The 20878-nt window shown below is 43.5% G+C and overlaps 1 protein-coding gene across 6 annotated transcripts in view; it reads right to left on the reverse strand.

Moving 5' to 3' along the window:
* Positions 1–1264: 1264 nt before the first annotated feature.
* The window catches only part of RFWD3 (ring finger and WD repeat domain 3), a 45595-nt gene continuing 25981 nt past the window's right edge, over positions 1265–20878 (reverse strand). For all 6 annotated transcript variants that reach the window (XM_001137409.8, XM_016930163.4, XM_063797429.1 and 3 more), the window contains 7 exons: positions 17735–17849; positions 16235–16466; positions 12413–12563; positions 10658–10834; positions 8323–8537; positions 6212–6423; positions 1265–3945 (listed from right to left, as the gene is read on the reverse strand). In XM_001137409.8, coding sequence (XP_001137409.2) covers positions 3802–3945; positions 6212–6423; positions 8323–8537; positions 10658–10834; positions 12413–12563; positions 16235–16466; positions 17735–17849 — 1246 coding nt within the window. In that variant the 3' untranslated portion in view covers positions 1265–3801. The remainder of the gene's footprint in view (positions 3946–6211; positions 6424–8322; positions 8538–10657; positions 10835–12412; positions 12564–16234; positions 16467–17734; positions 17850–20878) is intronic.

Consider the following 20878-nt stretch of genomic DNA (forward strand, 5'->3'; position numbering starts at 1 on the left):
TGCCACCAATGACTAAAAGAAATAAAGGGAACAAAAGTCCTCTCCTCCTCTCTCTTCCTCCCACTTTAAAGTCTCCTGGATTCAAAGAAACTAGCAGGAAGCCAGCAGACAAGTCTGGGAAATGTAGATCCCTAGATCTGAGAGTAAATAGACATAAGACCAGGACATTTTTTTTTTTTTTTTTTTTGAGATGGAGTCTCACTCTCACCCAGGCTGGAGTACAGTGGTGCAATCTCAGCTAACTGCAACCTCTGCCTCGCGGGTTCAAGCAATTCTCCTGCCTCAGCCCCCTGAGTAACAGGCGTCTGCCACTACGACCAGCTAATTTTTATGTCATTTAGTAGAGATGAGGTTTCACCTTGTTGGCCAGACTGACCTTGAACTTCTGACCTCAGGTGATCTGCCCACCTTGGCCTCCCAAAGTGCTGGGATTATAGGCGTGAGCCACACGGCCAGGGCACAGGGTTCTTAAGAGGCAAACACATCGCTTTCCATTGGCAACAGCAAAACAGAACTGCAAGCTAAAGCCTCAACCACTTCATTTGTGTGAAAAAGAGAAAATCTATGGCTGGGTGAGGTGGCTCATGCCTGTAATCCCAGCACTTTGGGAGGCTGTCAAGATGGACAAATCACTTGAGGTCAGGAGTTGGAGACCAGCCTGGCCAACATGGTAAAACCCCGTCTCTACTAAAAATAGACAAATAAGCCAGGCATGGTTGCAGGCGCCTGTAACTCCCAGGTACTGGAGAGGAATGAGGCAGGGGAATCGCTTGAACCCGGGAGGCAGAGGTTGCAGTGAGCTGAGATTGAACCACTGCACTCCAGCCTGGGACAACAGAGTGAGATTCAGTTAAAAAAAAAAAAAAAAAAGGCCGGGTGCGGTAGCTCACGCCTGTAATCCCAGCACTTTGGGAGGCTGAGGCAGGCAGATCACAAGGTCAGAAGTTTGAGACCAGCCTGACCAACATGCTGAAACCTGTCTCTACTAAAAATACAAAAATTAGCCGAGCATGATGGCGCACACCTGTAATCTCAGCTACTCAGGAGGCTGAGACAGGAGAATCTCTTGAACCTAGGAGGCGGAGTTTGCAGTGAGCCAAGATGGCGCCACTGCACTCCAGCTAGGGCTACAGAGCAAGATTCCGTCTCAAAAAACAAACAAACAAACCCGAGAAATCTACCAGGTTGGGATTATATCCCTCTCCCAAGAGGCAGACATGTTCCTGCCTCTAGAAGTCAAAGAGACAAAAGGCACTAGGAGCCATTATACATAGCAAATTCTTTATTTTCATATTAACATTAAAACATAAAACAGAAACATTAAAACAGGGCATAAACAGAGAGTTCCCATGGCCCTGTTTTCAAAGCAGGGGCAAGAATACATACAATGACAAGACATTTTGAGTTCGTTTAACTCCAAATCCTCAAGTGGGGGAAAAAACTTAGAGGTAGTGACAAAGGAATATGGTGGGGCAGAGACTGGTGGAGCCCAGAAGACTAAAGCCTGGATTTATAAATGTGATGTCCTACAACGGGGAATGGGAATGGCATCAGGGTTTTTTTTTTGTTTGTTTTTTGTTTTTTTGAGATGGAGTCTTGCTCTGTCACCCAGGCTGGAGTGCAGTGGCGCGATCTCGACTCACTGCAACCTCTGCCTCCCAGGGTTCAAGCAATTCTCCTGCCTCAGCCTCCCAAGTAGCTGGGACTACAGGCATGCGCACCACTGCACCCAGTTGATTTTTGTATTTTTAGTAGAGATGGGGTTTCACCATGTTGGTCAGGCTGGACAAGGCTTTTTTTCTTTGGAGAAATCACTCACGATCATATGAATTTGCTTCCAAAACATCCAAATTTAATGTACTAATGCAAGGACTGGTAAGACTTTAGATTCACATAACGTCCCTCATAGTTAAGTCTCTTGCTTCCTACTATTAGTGGAATCAGTCAGCATCAGGTACTTCAAAGAAAGTCAAATCCTAAGCCTGCCCAGGCCCAAAGACAAAGCCAGCCAGGACCTGACCACCTGTATCCTCTTGGTGGCAATCTGTTGAAGCCAGATGAGTTCCGCTTTTTAATTCCAATCCTATTCTGCCACTGAAACTAGGCCTGGGCAACCACTCTTAATCATTAACATATCAAAAGGAGTATCTCCTCTAAGAAAAGAGCTTTTCTCAGGTTCTAGAAGCTAGCTTTTACAAAAGACGTCTTCAAATAGGGGCCGGGTGCAGTGGCTCACGCCTATAATTTTGGCACTTTAGGATGCTGAGATGGGAGGATTGCTTGAGGCCAGGAGTCCAAGACCAGCCTGGACAACGTAGTGAAACATCTATTTCTACAAAAAATTTAAAAAAGGAAAAAATTATGTCCTAAAATATTAAAGGGTCATTAAAAGGCACAACTAGAACTTGGAACTCTGGGGAAATCTAGTGCAACAACCCCTTGCCGGAGAGAAAGATCCTAGAAACAGCTCCTGAATTGACAGGTTAGAAGTGTTTTATAATAAAAACGATAACAACTCTTCAATAATCATTTGAGAAAATCAGACTGTTAAGCCATTTTCTCCCATGAACAGGACACTGACCTGCCCAAATCTTGAAGCATATTCTGTTGTGGAAGTGGTTGGCAAAGTAGTCTGAGGCAAGGCAAAGAAATACAAACTGAGCCCTAGAAAAGGTTAGGGAGGCAAATCAAAGGAAACTGGAATCAAACATCAGCTTCACATGGGGAAGGCTTTAATTGGATAACTGGAATGTATAAAGAACACTTAAGAACAGCCCCTCAGTCTGAGGGATTGGCTTTATTTAGATAGGAACTCTCAAAATGGGAGACAAGTTCTTCTCATGTTTTCAATAGCAGTCTGAATAGCTTTTGTAAATTCTCTTATGTCTTTTCTCCTGATCTCTGACACTAGGGGAGACTCAAGTGAAAGCTTTGACCTATCAATCATCTTTTCCTGGCGAGAGATAGTGTTCTTCAAAGCACTAGCTTGGATAAAACCAATCCTGAGATCCTAAGCTGGCTAGAAAAAACAAAATCTTCCCCACCGCTCAAACAACTGGCCTCTTTCCTTACCTTTCGCAAAGCAATGAACTTAATGCACTAAGCATTAGCAAAGGGAATCGTTCACTAGCTGCTTCCATCACTGGGCCTGCCAATGTCCCAGCACTTCACACCTGGAACACAAGTGTTGTTGCCACAAAGCACACCCAGGTGTGCTCTATCATACACTTGTGTGGAGATGAGACAAGTTACTAAAAGATTGTCAGCCTTCAAGGTCAGAAATAAACCGGACACAAGGTTCTACAGTGCCCTCTTGTGTTCAACTAAATAATACTCTTTTACATCTACGTTGCATCAAATCAGTATCAAGATGATGGTTAGTCCCTTCAAGGATACCTAAGTGACAGGACAACTCAGATGGGATGTCATATTCCCCAGAAAATGCTTGATGCCCACTCACATCCTAGATGATGAGAGGACAGTCTCTAAGGTCCAGAAAGTCACAAAGAAAATAAAGAAAATAAGAATTTCCAACATACAGTAATGGTTAATGAAGGCTTTAAACCCAAGAAATGGATAATGTAGATAAAGTACCCATCAATTACTCTTTTAGTGGACATAACAGATACACAATCTGTAGTGTCTCAGTGACCTAGGGTCCTAGAATCATACTAATGCAAACAAACCATGATTCCCAATGTTCTAGACTGCAGACAATAAACAGGGATCTTGCTTGGGGCTGCTAGGCGCTAGCAAACAACATCTAACCAGCAGCATGCCTTCAAGGTTTCGAGACCACAGTCACTCCCACTTATAGATGTGGACCATCTTCTCTGTTAAGGTAGCCAAGTAGCTGTTATGGTTCACCTCAAATGGGCAGATGTCCAACACAGGCTGATCGGTCTGTAGGTCCTGGAGCAACGAGCCACTGGCAGCATCCCACAGCTAAAGAACACAAGCAGAGGGAAGGGTCAGGAGTCAGTCAGTACACGAAGGGACTTCCTTTCTACATCATCCAACAAGTCTGAAAGGCTGCAGAGAGAACACTACCTGGAGAGCAAAGCAGGCTGTCCCTAACCTTTGCAAGGTTGTTCAAAGTCAGCACACCTGACATAGGTCAAGTACAGCCTCACCTACTGTAATCAGCAATTAGTCTACCTGTAAGTGGATCTGAAATAAAGCCCAGCTTCCATTCATTCAATGTGCCACCCTCTTCTAGGGACAGAAGGGTCAATAAGATAAAGTCCCTGTCTTTGCCCTCATGGAACTCACCTTTTTTTTTCTTTGAGACAGAGTCTCACTCTTGTCACCCAGGCTGGAGTGCAGTGACGCGATCTTGGCTTACTGCAACATCTGCCTCCTGGGTTCCAGCGATTCTCATGCCTCAGCCTCCCAAGTAGCTGGGACTACAGGTGCCTGCCACCACGCCCGGCTAATTTTCTTGTATTTTTGGTAGAGACGGGTTTCACCATGTTGGCCAGGCTGGTCTTGAACTCCTGACCTCAGGTGATCCACCCACCTTGGCCTCCCAAAGTGCTGGGATTACAGGCGTGAGCCACCGCGTCTGGCCTCTAAAAATTTATTATTGGCCAGGCATGGTGTCTCACACCTGTAATTCCAACACTTTGGGAGTCTGAGATGGGAGGACAGCTTGAGGATAGGAGATTGAGACCAGCTGGGGCAAGACAGCAAGATTCCCATCTCTACAAGAAAAAATTAGCCAGGTGTAGTGGTGCATGCCGGCAGTCCCAGCTACTCAAGAGGCTGAAGGAGGATTGCTTAAGCTGAGGAGTTTGAGGCTACAGTGAACCATGATTGCACTACTGTACTCCAGCCTGGACTGAGCAAGATACTGTTGCTTAAAAACAAACAAACAAACAAACAAAAAGAAATGAAAAATATTTTGAAGTATTAAAAAGTAGAGCTAGCCGGGCATGGTGGCACACACCCATAGTTCCAGCTACTTGGGAGGCTGAAGCACAAGAATCACTTGAACCCAGGAGGTGGAGGTTGTAGTAAGCCAAGATTGCACCTCTGCACTCTAGCCTGGGCGACAGAGCAAGACCCTGTCTCAAAAAAAAAAAGTAGAGAGGGACAGAAAAAAAAAGGTAGAGAGCACGGTGGCTCATGCTTGTAATCTTAGTAGTCTGTGAGGCTGAGGTGAGAAGACTGCTTGAGCCCAGGAGTTTGAGACCAGCCTGGGAAACATGGCAAAACCCTGTCTCTACTAAAAATACAAAAATTAGCCGGGTATGGTTGGTGTGCACCCAGCTACTTGGGAAGCTGAGGCACAAGAATTGCTTGAACCTGGGAGGTGGAGGTGGCAGTGAGCCGAGATTGCGCCTCTGCACTCCAGCCTGGGTAACAGAGCGAGACCGTCTCAAGAAAAAAAAAAAAGGACGGACCAGGCGCAATGGCTCACGCCTATAATCCAACATTTTTTCTTCTGCCATTGACTTGTTGTGGAAGCCAGATCAGCTGTCTTATAGAACGCCCACAACCCGGACTTGTGTATATGCTTTCTGTGCTATCATTAAACTTGTTCTCCTCTATTCCCTGCAACTGCAGTCAATGAAAGTTAGCGCTAGCTTCTAGAGTGGCACTATACAATATGGTGGCCTCTAGTCACACAAGTTTATATTTAACTTGATTAAAATTAAACATTAAGTTCTTCCTTGGCACTAAGCACACTTTAAGTGCTCATGTGACTAGTGTGACTGTACTGGACAGTGCTACTCTAGGCCTTAATCAGACTCAGGTTCAAGAACATCTCAGCTGGGTGCAATGGCTCATGCCTGTAATCCCAGCACTTTGGGAGGCCAAGGCCGGTAGATCACTTGAGGTCAGGAGTTCCAGACCAGCCTGGCCAACACGGTGAAATCCTGTCTCTACTAAAAATACAAAAATCAGTCGGGCATGGTCGTGGGTGCCTGTAATCCCAGCTACTCAGGAGGCTGAGGCAGGAGAATCACTTGAGCCCAAGAAATAGAGGTTGCAGCAGTTCAGTCAAGATCTACAAAGCAATACGGAAAGCACGACTCATGGAAACCAAGCAATCTCACATACACACATATGCGGATATGTGGGATTACAGAGCAGAACTTACACTTTTTTGCTTTATGAGCTTCTGTAAAAAAAGTTCATGTTTTCCCTTACCAATATTTTAAGCAAAACTACTTTTTATATGAAAGTAAAAAAGTAACAGGCTCACCAGGGCAGAATTTGCTGCTTCATCCCCAGTACACACCAGGATGTTGCCATCATTCTCTGGGCTTTGGAAAATGGCATTTTTGGTCAATAGTTTGCAAGTAGGTCCTCCAAAAAATGTATGTACAGGCTGGCAGGAGCAGATTGGATTTCCAGTGTCATCCAGTCGGTAGGACATTTCCATCAGCACACTTCGTATGGTGGTGTGATTTTTATCTATGGGACAGAGAAATCAGTGCTGCACCATGGGGATGCTACACAAAAAATTAACCAAGTACCCAAACCTCACACACTTACAACCTAGTTGGATGGAAAAGCCATAAATGCATTAAACCATCAAGAACAGTTACAAAACAAATGAAAGAACAATATCACAGCATCAATGAAATTTAGAACCGTAGGCTAGCATCTGTGAAATTTAGAACCGTAGGCTAGGAATCAAGTTATCTACAATAGCTTTTTGCTTAAGAGAAAAACAATTCTGAGAGTGAGTTATCTGTTTTAGTAAAATCAGTCTCCTGCCAGACCTCTGCTAGGGGATTTCTCTCTCAAGAATTCTCAGTAAAAGGTTTTTCCCTTCCCCCAGTGAGAACCTCATTAGCCCCTGGGACTGCACATTTTTATAAAGTGAAAGCATGCTATTACAGAAAGGGAAACATGTATCTGAAATTCTGCTGGGAGGCAAACAAAAGCAAGATAACAAAATAGGACCCCCAGGCTTTGTATACCAGTCACAGCAAATCAGTCTTGGAGACAGCAGAGCTGTGGGATAACGAAGAGCCAAAGGGTCTGAAGTGGTACTGGGATGTTTCTCAGCTCAAACGAAACTTAAAAACATGAGTAGACCCACCCACAACTAGCAGAAGTGTGAGCATTTAATGACTAACTCTGACTATACATCTGCCTGACTGTTACAAATTTGTTTAATACAGTTGTTACCTCAGCATCTGTTTTTAGGGCTAGCATAAATTATTTGAAACCCAGATGTACCCTGTCAACTTTGGCCTAGTTAAAACACCCCTTCCCTGAGCAGAGGTTTGAAATATAGCCCACTTGTCCCTCCCCTCCACCCCTACCCCACCCCTAAGGGAGCAGGCCTGTCCTGGATGGCTCCCCCTTCTTCCCATTGGCCCCTGAAGCATGCTGCCCTCTTCTCTGTGGGATCTGTCAAGTAAGCTGATTCCGTTATTTCCTGTGTTTTGTGCACTGCCTCCTTTGTGTCTCACCTGACCAACACACCTGAACCTAACTTGTTTCCTAGTCAGGGCTCTTCTAGAGAGTCACTATCTCAAGGGAAATGAACTAGACACAGTTCAGAAAAGAGCCACAAGGGTACCTGCCAGTATAAACAAGTTTCCTGTGAGAGGGACATCTGGTCATGGGTCAGGCAGGCATTAGGCCATCTGCCAGGACAAAGGAGTATCCTGTGAAAGGCAAACTATGAACACCCACAACGAACTCCCTAGTGTTTGGCAGGACAGGGCTAGAGTTTATAGCCACTCTCCTGACAGAGACCTCAAGACCAAATTAGAAAGAAAAAACCTAGAACACTGACCATCAGTACAGTTTACCAGGAATTTAGATTCATGCCGCTTAGCCTAGAAAGAACCTGTGAATGAAGCACAGTCTGCTGTTATGGGTTCCACCTCTGATTCCAGAGGCAGAGATGTTCAGCTGGCTGGGCACACACAACCACTGTTGTCCATTTCAGTATGCCAGCCGGGGTACTACATAGCTGCCCTAATCTGGGCCTTTCTCTCAGGGGAAGTAAGAGGCAGGCAGAAGATACGAAAGTGATCTCAAGGTGGCTCAATGACCTAGAGCTGGCCCCCTTGTTCCACTACTGTTCTAAACTGTAGGGGCTCCTAAGTGGCTAATTCACTTCCAGGAGTACCTGGCAGAATATGCTCCAGTCCTCACACGTAAGGAGCAGGGAGGCAGGCTCTGTGGGGGAGCTTGGAGCCACCATACTCCCTGTAGTAGCAAGAGCTACAACACACCTTGTTAGCCTGTGAGCGGTACCAAAGCCACCCAAAGGGTAGGATCAAACCCTCCTTCCCTTTTCTCTACCACTGTGCTCCCAAATAAGCTATGGGAGACCCCAGCACTACTCACCAGGCCTGTAGGTCACAAGACAGTGCCGGGAGCTGTTCTCTGTCTGAAAGTCTATGCAGCCCCCTGGCTCCAAGGGCAGCACATGAGGCCAATGAGAAAAGTCCATTTTCTGTTCCCAGAATGAAGCATCCTCCAAGGTTCCAGCCAGCACCCCACCATATGGAAATGCAGCTGAGGCAGCTCTGGGCATGTATGACAGGGAGACCAGTGGGCATCTGAAAGGAAAGTAAGGAAACTGTATCTCACATTCCAAAACTCGGACGGCTCCAGACTCCACTACCAGACCTCAAGCACATTCCCACCTCTACAGAGGAGGTTAAACGCCTTTAGTCACTATCCTCTGATATCTGATAAAAATTATCAACCCTCTCTGTAGAAACAAAAGGACATACATATAATATTCTGCAACTAATTTCAGGTGAGATACCAGATGCTCTAAAAGAAAAGGAAAAAAAGAACTAGGAAATTTAAGGGATACAAGATCACAATTACTATGAAGCTTGACTGATGTGAAGCTTCTGGAAATGGGTTTAGCCACATAAGAAAAGTCAGGAAAGAAACAAAGCTTATATACATAACAAAATAAAGATCCCAAGTTGTAGTTGACAGACCCCACAATTAAACTATAGCTAAAAGCAGCTACATTTTAATTCAGAAACAGGACTGTTTTAGGTTTTCTAAATTTCCTTCTGCAAGCATATGACCAGGACTATGCGCCAAGAATTCTCTCAGAAATATCATCCTTCAGACTGTGTTCCTATCAACTCATTTCTGCTATGAACTCGTTCATGCCAAAGTTGCCAAAGTGTCTACTTTGCCTGTTTTATTTTATTTTCCCTGTCACAATAAAGGTAATCAAAGTAAACAAAAATAAAAATGAACACTACATACAAATATTCTTTCCTTGCTATTTTAAAACTTGCTGTGTTTGGCTGGGCAAGGTGGCTCACGCCTGTAATCCCAGCACTTCGGGAAGCCGAGGTGGGAGAATCACTTGAGGTCACCGGTTTGAGACCAGCCTGGCCAATATGGTGAAACCCCATCTCTACTAAAAATACAAAAGTTAGTCAGGTGTGGTGGCACACGCCTATAGTCCCAGCTACTCGGGAGGTGGAGGATGCAGTGATCCAAGACTGTGCCACTGCACTCCAGCCTGGGTGACAGAGTGAGACACCATCTTAAAAAAACAAAACAAAACAAAAAAAACACTACCACCAACAACAAAAAAAAAACCTTGCCATATTTTACTGTCTACTCTATTTGGGCCTAGGTTTCAGTAAAGAATTATTACTTTAGTGATATCTTTATGTTTGGCTCTCCTTGCTCTTTTTAATATATCCAGTTGGAAACATAAATTTTCTGTTAAGATACTTTAGATTTTGGCCAGGTCACAGACCCTACTCCCTTTTTGATAACTTTATACCTACAGGGCAGCTCAACACATTCTAAGACAGAGTGGTGCTGGTAGCCATCCATCCTCAGAACTTGGGCTGACTTTATAAACTTCTCAATCTCATAACTGGATTAAATGATAAATAATAATAATATGGTATCTTCAAACAAGTTGGTTTAGCTTTGGATTAGGGAAGTTTTAAATCACTTTTGATTAGGTTACCCTTAATTGATCTCTTCCAATGTGCTAGACATGTGGCTATTTTTTTTTTTCTTGAGATGGCGTCTCACTCTGTTGCCCAGACTGGAGTGCAACGGCGCAATCTCGGCTCACTGCAACCTCCGCCTCCAAGGCTCAAGAGATTCTTCTGCCTCGGCCTTCTGAGTAGCTGGGATTACAGGCGTGTGCCACCACGCATGGCTAATATTTTTTTGTATTTTTAGTAGAGACGGGGTTTTACCACGTTGGTCAGGCTGGTCTTGAATTCCTGACCTCCTGATCTGTCCGCCTCGTCTTCCCAAAGTGCTGGGATTACAGGCGTAAGCCACCGCACCCAACGACATGTGGCTATTAAAGCAAGTCTACATTGACCAGATTTTACAGATTAGGCTCACAGTGGGCCAAGAAAATACAACTAAGGTCACACAACTTCTAAGTAGTGGAGCTGGGTTCTGAATATAGATCTGACTCTATTTTGCCATGTTAGATGATTACTATGAACCTGGCTATACTTGTACCAGAACTCTCCGTCATATGAAATAGCATGAACACAAACTCTTATTAATAAGAATGTTATTGATTCTGAAGTGAGATCAAGTGGATCTTCAAAAAATTTGTGAGGATTTCTGACTAACTGTGGAACACCCACTGAAGAGACGATTAACACAATAATAAGCCAAGAGAAAGCTGCTACCACCAGGAAAAGAGTGAGTGGCTCCCTACCTGGCTTTCTGAGCTACTAACTCCTGCACATGACTGCTCGTGTTTCGCACGTCATATACCAGAATTGAACCATTGGCCAGTCCAGCATAGATGTAGTTAGCCTCATCAAGACACCAGCAACAGCTCCAGACAGGACGTCCAGCATTATAAGTCTGGACCACGGTATTTGTCTCCAGGCTGTGGAGTTACAAAAGACTTTTACAACTGCATTAAGAAAATCAAATACATGACAAAGATGTAAAGATTATCATTTAAATGATCATTAATCCTTACTGAGAACACACTCATACACCCAAACTATCTGGATTCCCTATTTTTTCTAGAATCTGCCCAGGTAACTCCTTTAAATTCCATAACATTTGTTTTGGGGGCCACAGGTTTTCCTCTTGAGTTCTAAGGAAATAAAATAATAAATTAAAAGGGCTGGACATGGTGGCTCATGCCTGTAATCCCAGCACTTTGGGATTGTGAGGCAGACAGATCACTTGAGGTCAGGAGTTTGAGACCAGCCTGGCCAACATGGTGAAACTAAAAATACAAAAATTAGCCAGGTGTGGTGGCATGCACCTGTAATCCCAGCTACTCGGGAGGCTGAGGCAGGAGAATCACTTGAACTCCGGGATGCGGAAGTTGCAGTGAGCTAAGATCATGCCACTGTACTCCAGCATGGGTGACAGAGTGAGACTCTCTCTCTCTCTCTCTCTCTCAAAAATAAATAAATAATAACCCAACCAACACTCTGGTATGTAACATTTTTCTACCTTATTTTTAAAACAATACTTATAAAGGCATGGAGCACACTCACATCTGGTTCATAGTACTCACAGAGCATGTGACAGATAAAACGCTGTGACTAAGGGTATAAAAGAAGTCATCATGGTACCCAAGGGCAGTGAGTGCTTGGTGAACATCTCTGTTACACAGAATTATCCAGGTAACAGACCAGGACCAGGAGTAAACAGTACCAACCTGGTATGGCGACTCTGATGTCAGGCACCAAAGCTTCCTCCATCCTGTCATTCCACAAACTTTAAAGACGGGGTTTCACCATGTTGGCCAGGCTGGTCTCAAACCCCTGACCTCAGCTAATCGCCTGCCTCGGCCTCACAAAGTGCTAGGATTACAGGCGTGAGCCACCACGCCTGGTCTCCACCAACTTTAGAGTTTTATTCTCATCTCCTTAAAATATACTTAAGACATATTTTGTAATATACCTAGTTTCAAAGAAACAGGAAACATACAGTTTTGTAACCTTCTGTGCCCACTTCTAAAAGCAATATATTTTAAATGGATCTCAGAAGACACAGTCTCAGACCAAAAAAACAGAGCTAACGTCGGCTGGGCGCAGTGGCTCACGCCTGTAACCCCAGCACTTCAGGAGGCCGAGGCGGGCGGATCATGAGGTCAGGAGATTGAGCCCATCCTGGCTAACACAGTGAAACCCCGTCTCTACTAAAAAAATAGAAAATATTAGCCAGGCGTGGTTGCAGGCGCCTGTAGTCCTAGCTACTCGGGAGGCTGAGGCAGGAGAATGGCCTGAACCCGGAAGGCAGAGCTTGCAGTGAGCCGAGATCCCACCACTGCACTCCAGCCTGGGTGACAGAGCGAGACTCCATCTCAAAAAAACAAAACAAAACAAAACAAAACAACAACAACAACAACAAACAGAGCTAAGGTCATCATAACACTGATACAAATTCCATGCTACTCAACACCAAAGAGCCCAGTCTCCACCTTCTTCCCCAAATCACTCACCTGGTCAGTTTAATAGTGTTGTCTAGGGAAGCAGAGAGTAGCAAGCCTCTGAGGTAACTGCTAAATGCCAGTCCACGGATCTGTTTGCCATGCATCGGAATGTACTGACTGCTCTTCATGTTGGCAGTACTCAACATCTTAACACCAAAGCCTGAAAAAGGCAAAATAGTATGAAATGGATCACTGAAAGTGAACCTAGGGCAATTCAAACTACTTTTTCAAGTAGCTCCTTCGTCCACCTTTCTTGGCGTATAAGTCCTTGGGAACCAGCTGGTCAAACAAAAATTCTCTAGTGTTATAATTTATTCATTTATTTTTGAGAGTTGCCCAGGCTGGAATGCAGTGGCGTAACCTCAGCTCACAACAACCTCTGCCTCCTGGTGATCTGCTCGCCTCAGCCTCCCAAAGTGCTGGGATTACAGGCATGAGCCACCGCACCTGGCCTATGATTCATTTAAAAAAGTACAACCCAGGCCGGGCATGGTGTCTCACCTCTGCAATCCCAGCACTTTGGGAGGCCGAGGCAGGTGGATTACCTGAGGTCAGGAGTTCAAGACAAGCCTGGCCAACACAGTGAAACCCTGTCTCTACTAAAACACAAAAAATTAGCCAGGCGTGGTGGCAAGTTCCTGTAATCCCAGCTATTCGGGAGGCTGAGGCAGGAGAATCGCTTGAACCCAGGAGGCGGAGGTTGTAGTGAGCCAAGATCGCACCACTACACTCCAGCGTGGGCAACCAGAGCAAAACTCCGTCTCAGAAAAAAAAAAAAGAAAAGAAAAAAAAGTACAACCCATGCTTGCTTCATGACAATGAAGAGAAGAAAAAAAAAAAAAAAGAAAAAGTATAACCCATTCCAAATGTCCAGGTAAATGGATAAACAAACCTACTGTATACACATGTGATGGAATACCACCCGTTAAAAAGGAATTAACTACTAATATATACAATAAAAAATTATGCAGCGAGAAAGAAGTCAGACCAAAAAATGGTAACACTATATGATTCTATTTATGTAAAATTCTAGAAAATGCAAACTCATCTGTAGTAACAAAAAGCAGAGACTGCTGGGGATGGGAGAGGAGGGAGGGGCAGGTGAGATTCTCAAAGGCCATAGGGAAACTTTTGCGGTAATACATATGTTCATGGCCAAGCATGGTAGCTCGCGCCTGTAATCCCAGCACTTTGGGAGGCTGAGGTGGGTGGCTCGCTTGAGATCATGAGTTCGAGACCAGCCTGGGCAATATGGTGAGACCCTGTTGCTACAAAAAATACGAGAATTAGCTGGGCGTAGTGGGGCGAGCCTGTAGTCCCAGTTACTCAAGAGGCTGAGGTGGAAGGATGACTTGAGCCCAGGAGGCAGAGGTTGTAATAAGCTGAGATCACACCCCTCCCTGCATTCCAGCCCGGGAGATCACACCCCTCCCTGCATCCAGCCTGGAAGATAGAACTAGATCTTCTGTCAAAAAAAAAAAAATAAAGTTATCTTGATTGTAGTGATGGTTTCAGGGGTGTATTACATATGTTAAAAGTCATCAAATTGTATACTTTAAATATGTAGTTTACTCTCTGTCAATTATACTTCAATAAAGCTGTTAAGAGACAGAGAATATTTCACCAGAACCACAGACACTCCAGATGCAGAAGGAATAGTGAACAATAGAGAATGAAAATAAATAATTTGTCAGTCAAGATATGTCACATCTGTCTGAAATGAAATGAAACAGATGACATTTCAAGTACCCACATTACTGAAGTGGGGGAAAATAACCAACAAAAACCAATAACCTTTTAAAACTTCTTGTTACTCTGTTCTCTTACTAGGCTATGATAACATTTATTTTTTACTAAGTACTTTATATATATATATATTTTGAGACACGGACTCACTCTGTCACCCATGCTAAGGTGCAGTGGCACCATCATGGCTCACAATAGCCTTGATCTCCTAGGCTCAAGCGATCCTCCCAACTCAGCCTCCCAAGTAGCTGGGACCAGAGAGGTGTGCCACCACACCAAGCTAGTTAAAAAAAATTTTTTTTATAGCGATGGAGTCTCACTATGTTGCCCAGACTGGTCTCATACTCCTGGGCCCAAACGATCCTCCCGCCTTGGCCTCCCAAAGTGCTGGGATTACAGGCATGAGCCACTGTGCCCACTTGAGTTAAATTCTTTAAAAATACGTCAAATCCTAGATTCAAGATAGCTTCAGCTTCTCCAGGGAACCAAGTACGTGGCTTACTGTACTTTCTTCTAGCAGAATTAAGACAGCCAGAGAGGAAAAAAAAGGGGGGGAGGGGGGCGCAGGTATAGGCTTTAAATCAACAAGGTGGCCAGGCATGGTGGCTCATGCCTGTAATCCCAGTACTTTCGGAGGCTGAGATGGGTGAATCACCTGAGGTCAGGAGTTGGAGACCAGCCTGACCAAAATGTTAAAACCCCATTTCAAATACAAAAATTAACTAGGCGTAGCCGGGCACGGTGGCTCACGCCTGTAATCCCAGCACTTTGGGAGGCCGAGGCGGGCGGATCATGAGGTCAGGAGATTGAGACCATCCTGGCTAACACGGTGAAATCCTGTCTCTTCTAAAAATACAAAAAATTAGCCGGGTGTGGTGGCGGGCGCCTGTAGTCCCAGCTACTCAGGAGGCTGAGGCAGGAGAATGGTGTGAACCCGAGAGGTGGAGCTTGCAGTGAGCCGAGATAGAGACAGCGCCACTGCAGTCCGGCCTGGGCGAAAGAGCGAGACTCCATCTCAAAAAAATTAAAAAAAAAAAAAAAAAAAAAAAAAATTAACTAGGCATGGTGGCATGCACCTGTAGTCTCAACTACTCCAGAGGCTGAGGCAGGAGAATCTCTTGAATCCAGGAGGCAGAGGTTGCAGTGAGCTGAGATCAGGCCACTGCACTCCAGCCTGCGCAACAGAGTGAGACTCCATCTCAAAAAGAAAAAAAAAAAAATCAACAAGGTAACAGAAATACACACCGAGTTAATCATTAAGGGGAACAAGGACAAATCAACACCAGTACACTATCAAGCGGACTGGAATGGACACGTTAAGAAAAAAAGAACAGAACACATTCCCAATTTGGGGAACATTAGGAAATAGCTATTTTTCCAATTTGTTGGTTTTATTTGATGATAAATCTTTTTATTAAAAACTTAGATGGGATAAAGGAACATTATACAACCATGCTAAAGCAAAGGGGTCTTGCAGTTGGCAGAAGTCTTATGCTAAAGACAGCAGAAAGAAACATCTGCAAGATTTAGAAATGATTTAATTGAGCATTTGAAAAGACTTGGTTTTCAACATTTAGAAAACCTAAAATTAAGCTTAAAAACACAAAATATGTTGAGAGAAAATTAACCTAGTATTAATAAAATAATCAATTTACTCCCTAAATTCTCTTATTTGGAAATTGTTAACTTGAACACTACTGAAAGTAAATATTAAATACTGTTTCACCTTGAATTCACCCTTAGGGCAGTGTTTTGTCAAACATTTCCAGTCTAAAATGAATCTGTAAGTTGAATAGGACATATAAGTCCTTCTTGGACTATATCAGTAACCTACACTTCGAAGGACCTCACCATCTGCTTTATCATGGTTATCAGTATTTCTACCCTCTTGGTTAATAAATTTACAGAATGAAGTCAACAGACAGTAAAGACATCTTTGCAGCACCCTGGGGTACTTGCATTAACAAGGAACTGATAGGGAAAGGTGATTTGGTAACCTTTGAGTCTTGAATTTTTCAAAAGGCAAGGAAATAAATACATGGAGTCTAATAAAGAACATGAAAGCTGAGGTTCTAGACTCTTTACCTGGAAGAAAAGAGGCCTGAGGAGAAGGCTGTGATATCACCAGGCAGCTCAGAGCATCACAGTATGCCATGATCCGGCAGTTTCCTGCCTGAGATACTGTGAAGGTCTTTTGGAAGTGGTACTTGTGCTTGTGCTGGCCCTGGCTGGAGGGTGAGCAGCTCAGGACCCATGCTTGGGAGCCCCTGGGTTGCTGTAAATTCTGACTTTGATGTGACGTAAGTTTTTGCAAGTCCTAAAATGAAAAAGATTTTATAAATACAAAGCTTTTTAATTTGATATTCCCCTCAAACACAATTCCTTGATCTTTTACAGGAAGATTTCTTATCCATTATATGAAAGTGTTAACATGAATCCTAGAGAACTGCAGAGTTTTTTTTTTTTTTTTTTAAGACGGAGTCTCACTCTGTCACCCAGGCTGGAGTGCAGTGGGACCATGTTGGCTCACTGCAACCTCCATCTCCTGGGTTCAAGCACTTCTGCCTCAGCCTCCTGAGTAGCTGGGATTACATGCACCCACTACCACGCCCGGCTAATTTTTAAATATTTTTAGTAGAGATGGGGTTTCACCACGTTGGCCAGGCTGGTCTTGAACTCCTGACCTCAGGTGATCCACCCGCCTCAGCCGCCCAAAGCACTGGGATTACAGGCGTGAGCCACCGCGCCCGGCCAGAACTGCTGAGTTTTTACAGTATTTCAACAAGCAAGTGAAATAAGGAGAGCACAGAATCATAATATGAGGGTTGAAAGTCCTTAATGGTGGTTTCGTTTAAAGTCCTTTAAAAAAAAAAAAACTTAAAAGGAGACAGGGTCTCACTCTGTCATCCATGGCATCCAGGCTGGAGTGCAGTAGTGCAATCACAGCTCATTGTAATCTTCAAACTCCTGGTAAAGCCCTCATTTTACTGGTAGATTTAGGAAGGTAAAATTACTTAAACAAGTTTGGAATTCTTGGTTGGCTATTTAATTTTTTCTAAAATTCAGACTGTAAGGCCAGGTGCAGTGCTTACGCCTGTAATCCCAGCACTTTGGGAAGCCAAGGCAGGCGGATCACCTGAAGTCAGGTGTTCAAGACTAGCCTGGCCAACATGGTGAAACCCTGTCTCTACTAAAAGTACAAAAATTAGCTGGGCATGGTGGTGGGCTCCTGTAATCCCAGCACCTCGAGATGCTGAGGCAGAGGCAGGAGAACCGCTTGAACCCAGGAGACAGAGGTTGCAGTGAGCCGAGATCACATCACTGCACTCCAGCCTAGGTGACAGAGTGAGACTCTGCCTCAAAAAAAAAAATAAAATAAAATTCAGACTATAGTAGACCTCATCATAAAGTATGTAGTAAGTTTTGAACAGATGCCCTAATCAGAAATAAAATAAGGAGTTGGTCATGTTCATTTCCTAAACAACTTGGCAAATCCTATTTGTTTCTGAGATGAACATAACTAACATTAGCTTCCTCTTCCATTCCTATTCCAAAAGTTCTTTGGATTAGAAAGGACAAACGTACCTGAACACGCCTTTGAAGCCTAGTGCACTCATCAGTGAGGACCTGCAGTTGGAGTCGGCACTGTGCTGATTCTAACTCGGCCTGTTTCCTTAGCATCTGTTCCTTCAGTAGGGAACTAGAGGGGGAAAGCCAGCAACAAGTGGGGATTAGGAAGGCTACAGAAGACTTCCCATCAAGGTGGCAGAGTTAAGTTCATGCTATGATGCACGTTCTTTGCTGTAAATATGTTATGATAGTGAATAAAATATAAAAAGAGAAAAAGCTGTAAATATGTTATGATAGTGAATAAAATATAAAAAGAGAAAAATCTCTCCAGAAACAGGTTTTAGGGTAAGCAGGGAGTGATGGTCAGGAATTTGACTATTACTAGAAAATGGGGACTAAAAATGCCACAGGCAAAACAAGAGAACAGAGTTAATCTAGTGTTCAGCTACGGCAAATTATAAAAGATTAAACTGACATGTTAAAAGGCCAAGGTTACTAGATTAAAAAGAAAACAGTAAGCTGTTGGTTGTTCATGAAATACTCAAATAATATAACCCAAAAAAGAATCTGAAGTTAAAAAGAGCAAAAATAGACATCAAGCAAATATTAACAAAGGAAAGACCAATTAGAATTAAGGAAAAAGCATAAATAGGCATAACGAGGAACAATGTATCATAAAAGGACACATTCACCAAGAATAACAATCATATATTTATATGTACCTAAAAACAGTCTCAAAATATGAAATGCAAACACAGAATTCCAATCCAGTAAGATATGCAAGAAAAAGATGAAAATTGGAAAAGATAAAGCTGCCCTTATTAATTTTTATGGCAAATTTAAGAGAACCCCCAAAACGATTACAGTTTAGCAAGGCTGCTGGACTCAAGACCAAAAAAATTAGATCAACAGCAGTCCTCATCAGATAACTGATTAGTAAATGTAATTTAAAAAATTCATTCACAACAATTTTAACAGCAATCTAGAAATACAGTCATGTGCAGCTTAATGATGTGGGCATGTTAGAGAAACATGTTGTTAGGTGATTTCGTCATGTAAACATTACAGAATGTACTTACAGAAACCTACACAGTATAGCCTACTACACACCTAAGCTATATACTGTTGCTCCCAGGCTACAAACTTGTATAGTATGTTACCATAATGAATACTATAGGCAATTGTACTATAATGGTATTTATGTATCTAAACATAGAAAAGGTAATGCATTGAGCTAAGACTTTTTTTTTTTTTTTTAGCCCGAGTCTCACTCCATTGCCTAGGCTGCAGAGCAGTGGCGTGATCCAGGCTCATTGCTACCTCCGCCCCCCGGGTTCAAGAGATTTCTTGCCTCAGCCTCCCAAGTAGCTGAGATGACCGGCGCCTGCCAACACACCCAGCTAATTTTTGTATTTTTAGTAGAGACAGGGTTTCACCATATTGCCCAGGCTGGTCTCAAACTCCTGGCCTCAAGTGATCCACCTGCCTCGGCCTCCCAAAGTGCTGGGATTACAGGTGTGAGCTACTACGCCCAGTGCGCTAAGCCATTTCAATGATTACAACATCACTTACGCAACAGAATTTTCAGCTCCATTATAATCTTATGGGGCCACCATCGTATATGCAATCTGTCACTGACCCAAAGGTCATTATGCAGCACGTGACTGTAAAGTAAAAGGCTAGGCAGGATCTTTATGAAGCAAAATACACTTGTGAAAGACACAAGAAAACAGTGAATAAATGGAAGGATATTACATAATGTTCATGACTGAAAAGACTATCATAAAGATGGTACTTCTCAAGTTACCCTATAATAATTTTTAATGCAATTTCAATCAAGATCCCAAAGGTTTTTTTCATGGAACTTAACAAATTAATTTTAAAAAATTAATATGAAGAACAATGCCAAAAATAGCAAAAAATACTTTTGCAGAACAAAGTGGGGGAACATATATTAAAGCTACAATAAATTATAGCTTGGAATATGTGAGAAAGAATTAACAAAAAGACTGTGGAACAAAAGAGTATAGTGTCTCCTTATCTAGTTTCATTTTCCATGGTTTCTGATATCTGTGATCAACCACAACCTACAAATATCGAGATATGTTGAGAGAGAGATGGAGACCACGCTCACATAACTTACTATAGTATACTGGTATAATTGCTCTATTTTATTATTTATTATTGTTAATCTCTTACTGTTCCTAATTTATAAATTAACCTTTAGGTTTGTATGTATAAGAAAAAACATACTATGGTTTCAGGCATTCACTGGGGGCTCTTGAAATGTATTCCTTGTGGCTAAGGGGGGACTACTGGAGCCCATTCATACATGGAAACTTAATTTTTTTTTTTTTTTTTTGAAACAGTCTTGCTCTGTTGCCCAGGCTGGAGTACAGTGGCGTGATCTTGGCTCACTGCAACCTCCGCCTCCTCCCGAGTTCAAGCGATTCTTCTGACTCAGCATCCTGAGTAGCTGGGATTACAGGTGTGTGCCACCACGCCCAGCTAATTTTTGTATTCTTAGTAGAGACAGGGTTTCATCATGTTGGTCAGGCTGGTCTCGAACTTCTGACCTTGTGATCTGCCCACCTCAGCCTCCCAAAGTGCTGGGATTACAGGCATGAGCCAATGCGCCCGCCCGGAAACTTAATTAAGGATAGAAGTAGCAATGAAAATTTGTACAGAAAAATATACTATTTAGTAAATTATAAGTTAGGTGTGGTGGCATGCACCTGTACTCCCAGCTACTCGGGATGCTGAGGTTGGAGGACTGCTTGAGCCTAGGAATCTGATGGCGCCACTGCACTCTGGCCTTTGTGATAGAGGAAGACCCTGTCTTTAAAAAAAATTTTTTGGCCAGGCGCAGTGGCTCATGCCTGTAATCCCAGCACTCTGGGAGGCCGAGGTGAGTGGATCACGAGGTCAGGAGTTCAAGACCAGCCTGGCCAAGATGGTGAAACCCCGTCTCTACTAAAAATACAAAAAATTAGCCAGGCGTGGTGGCGGGTGCCTGTAGTCCCAGCTACTCGTAAGGCTGAGGCAGGAGAATCACTTAAACCCGGGAGGTGGAGGTCGTAGTGAGCTGAGATCGCGCCACTGCACTCCAGCCTAGGTGACAGAGCGAGACTCTGTCTCAAAATAAATAAAATTCGCAAA

Source organism: Pan troglodytes, chromosome 18 (assembly GCF_028858775.2).
Source record: "Pan troglodytes isolate AG18354 chromosome 18, NHGRI_mPanTro3-v2.0_pri, whole genome shotgun sequence".
NCBI classification, from domain to species: domain Eukaryota; kingdom Metazoa; phylum Chordata; class Mammalia; order Primates; family Hominidae; genus Pan; species Pan troglodytes.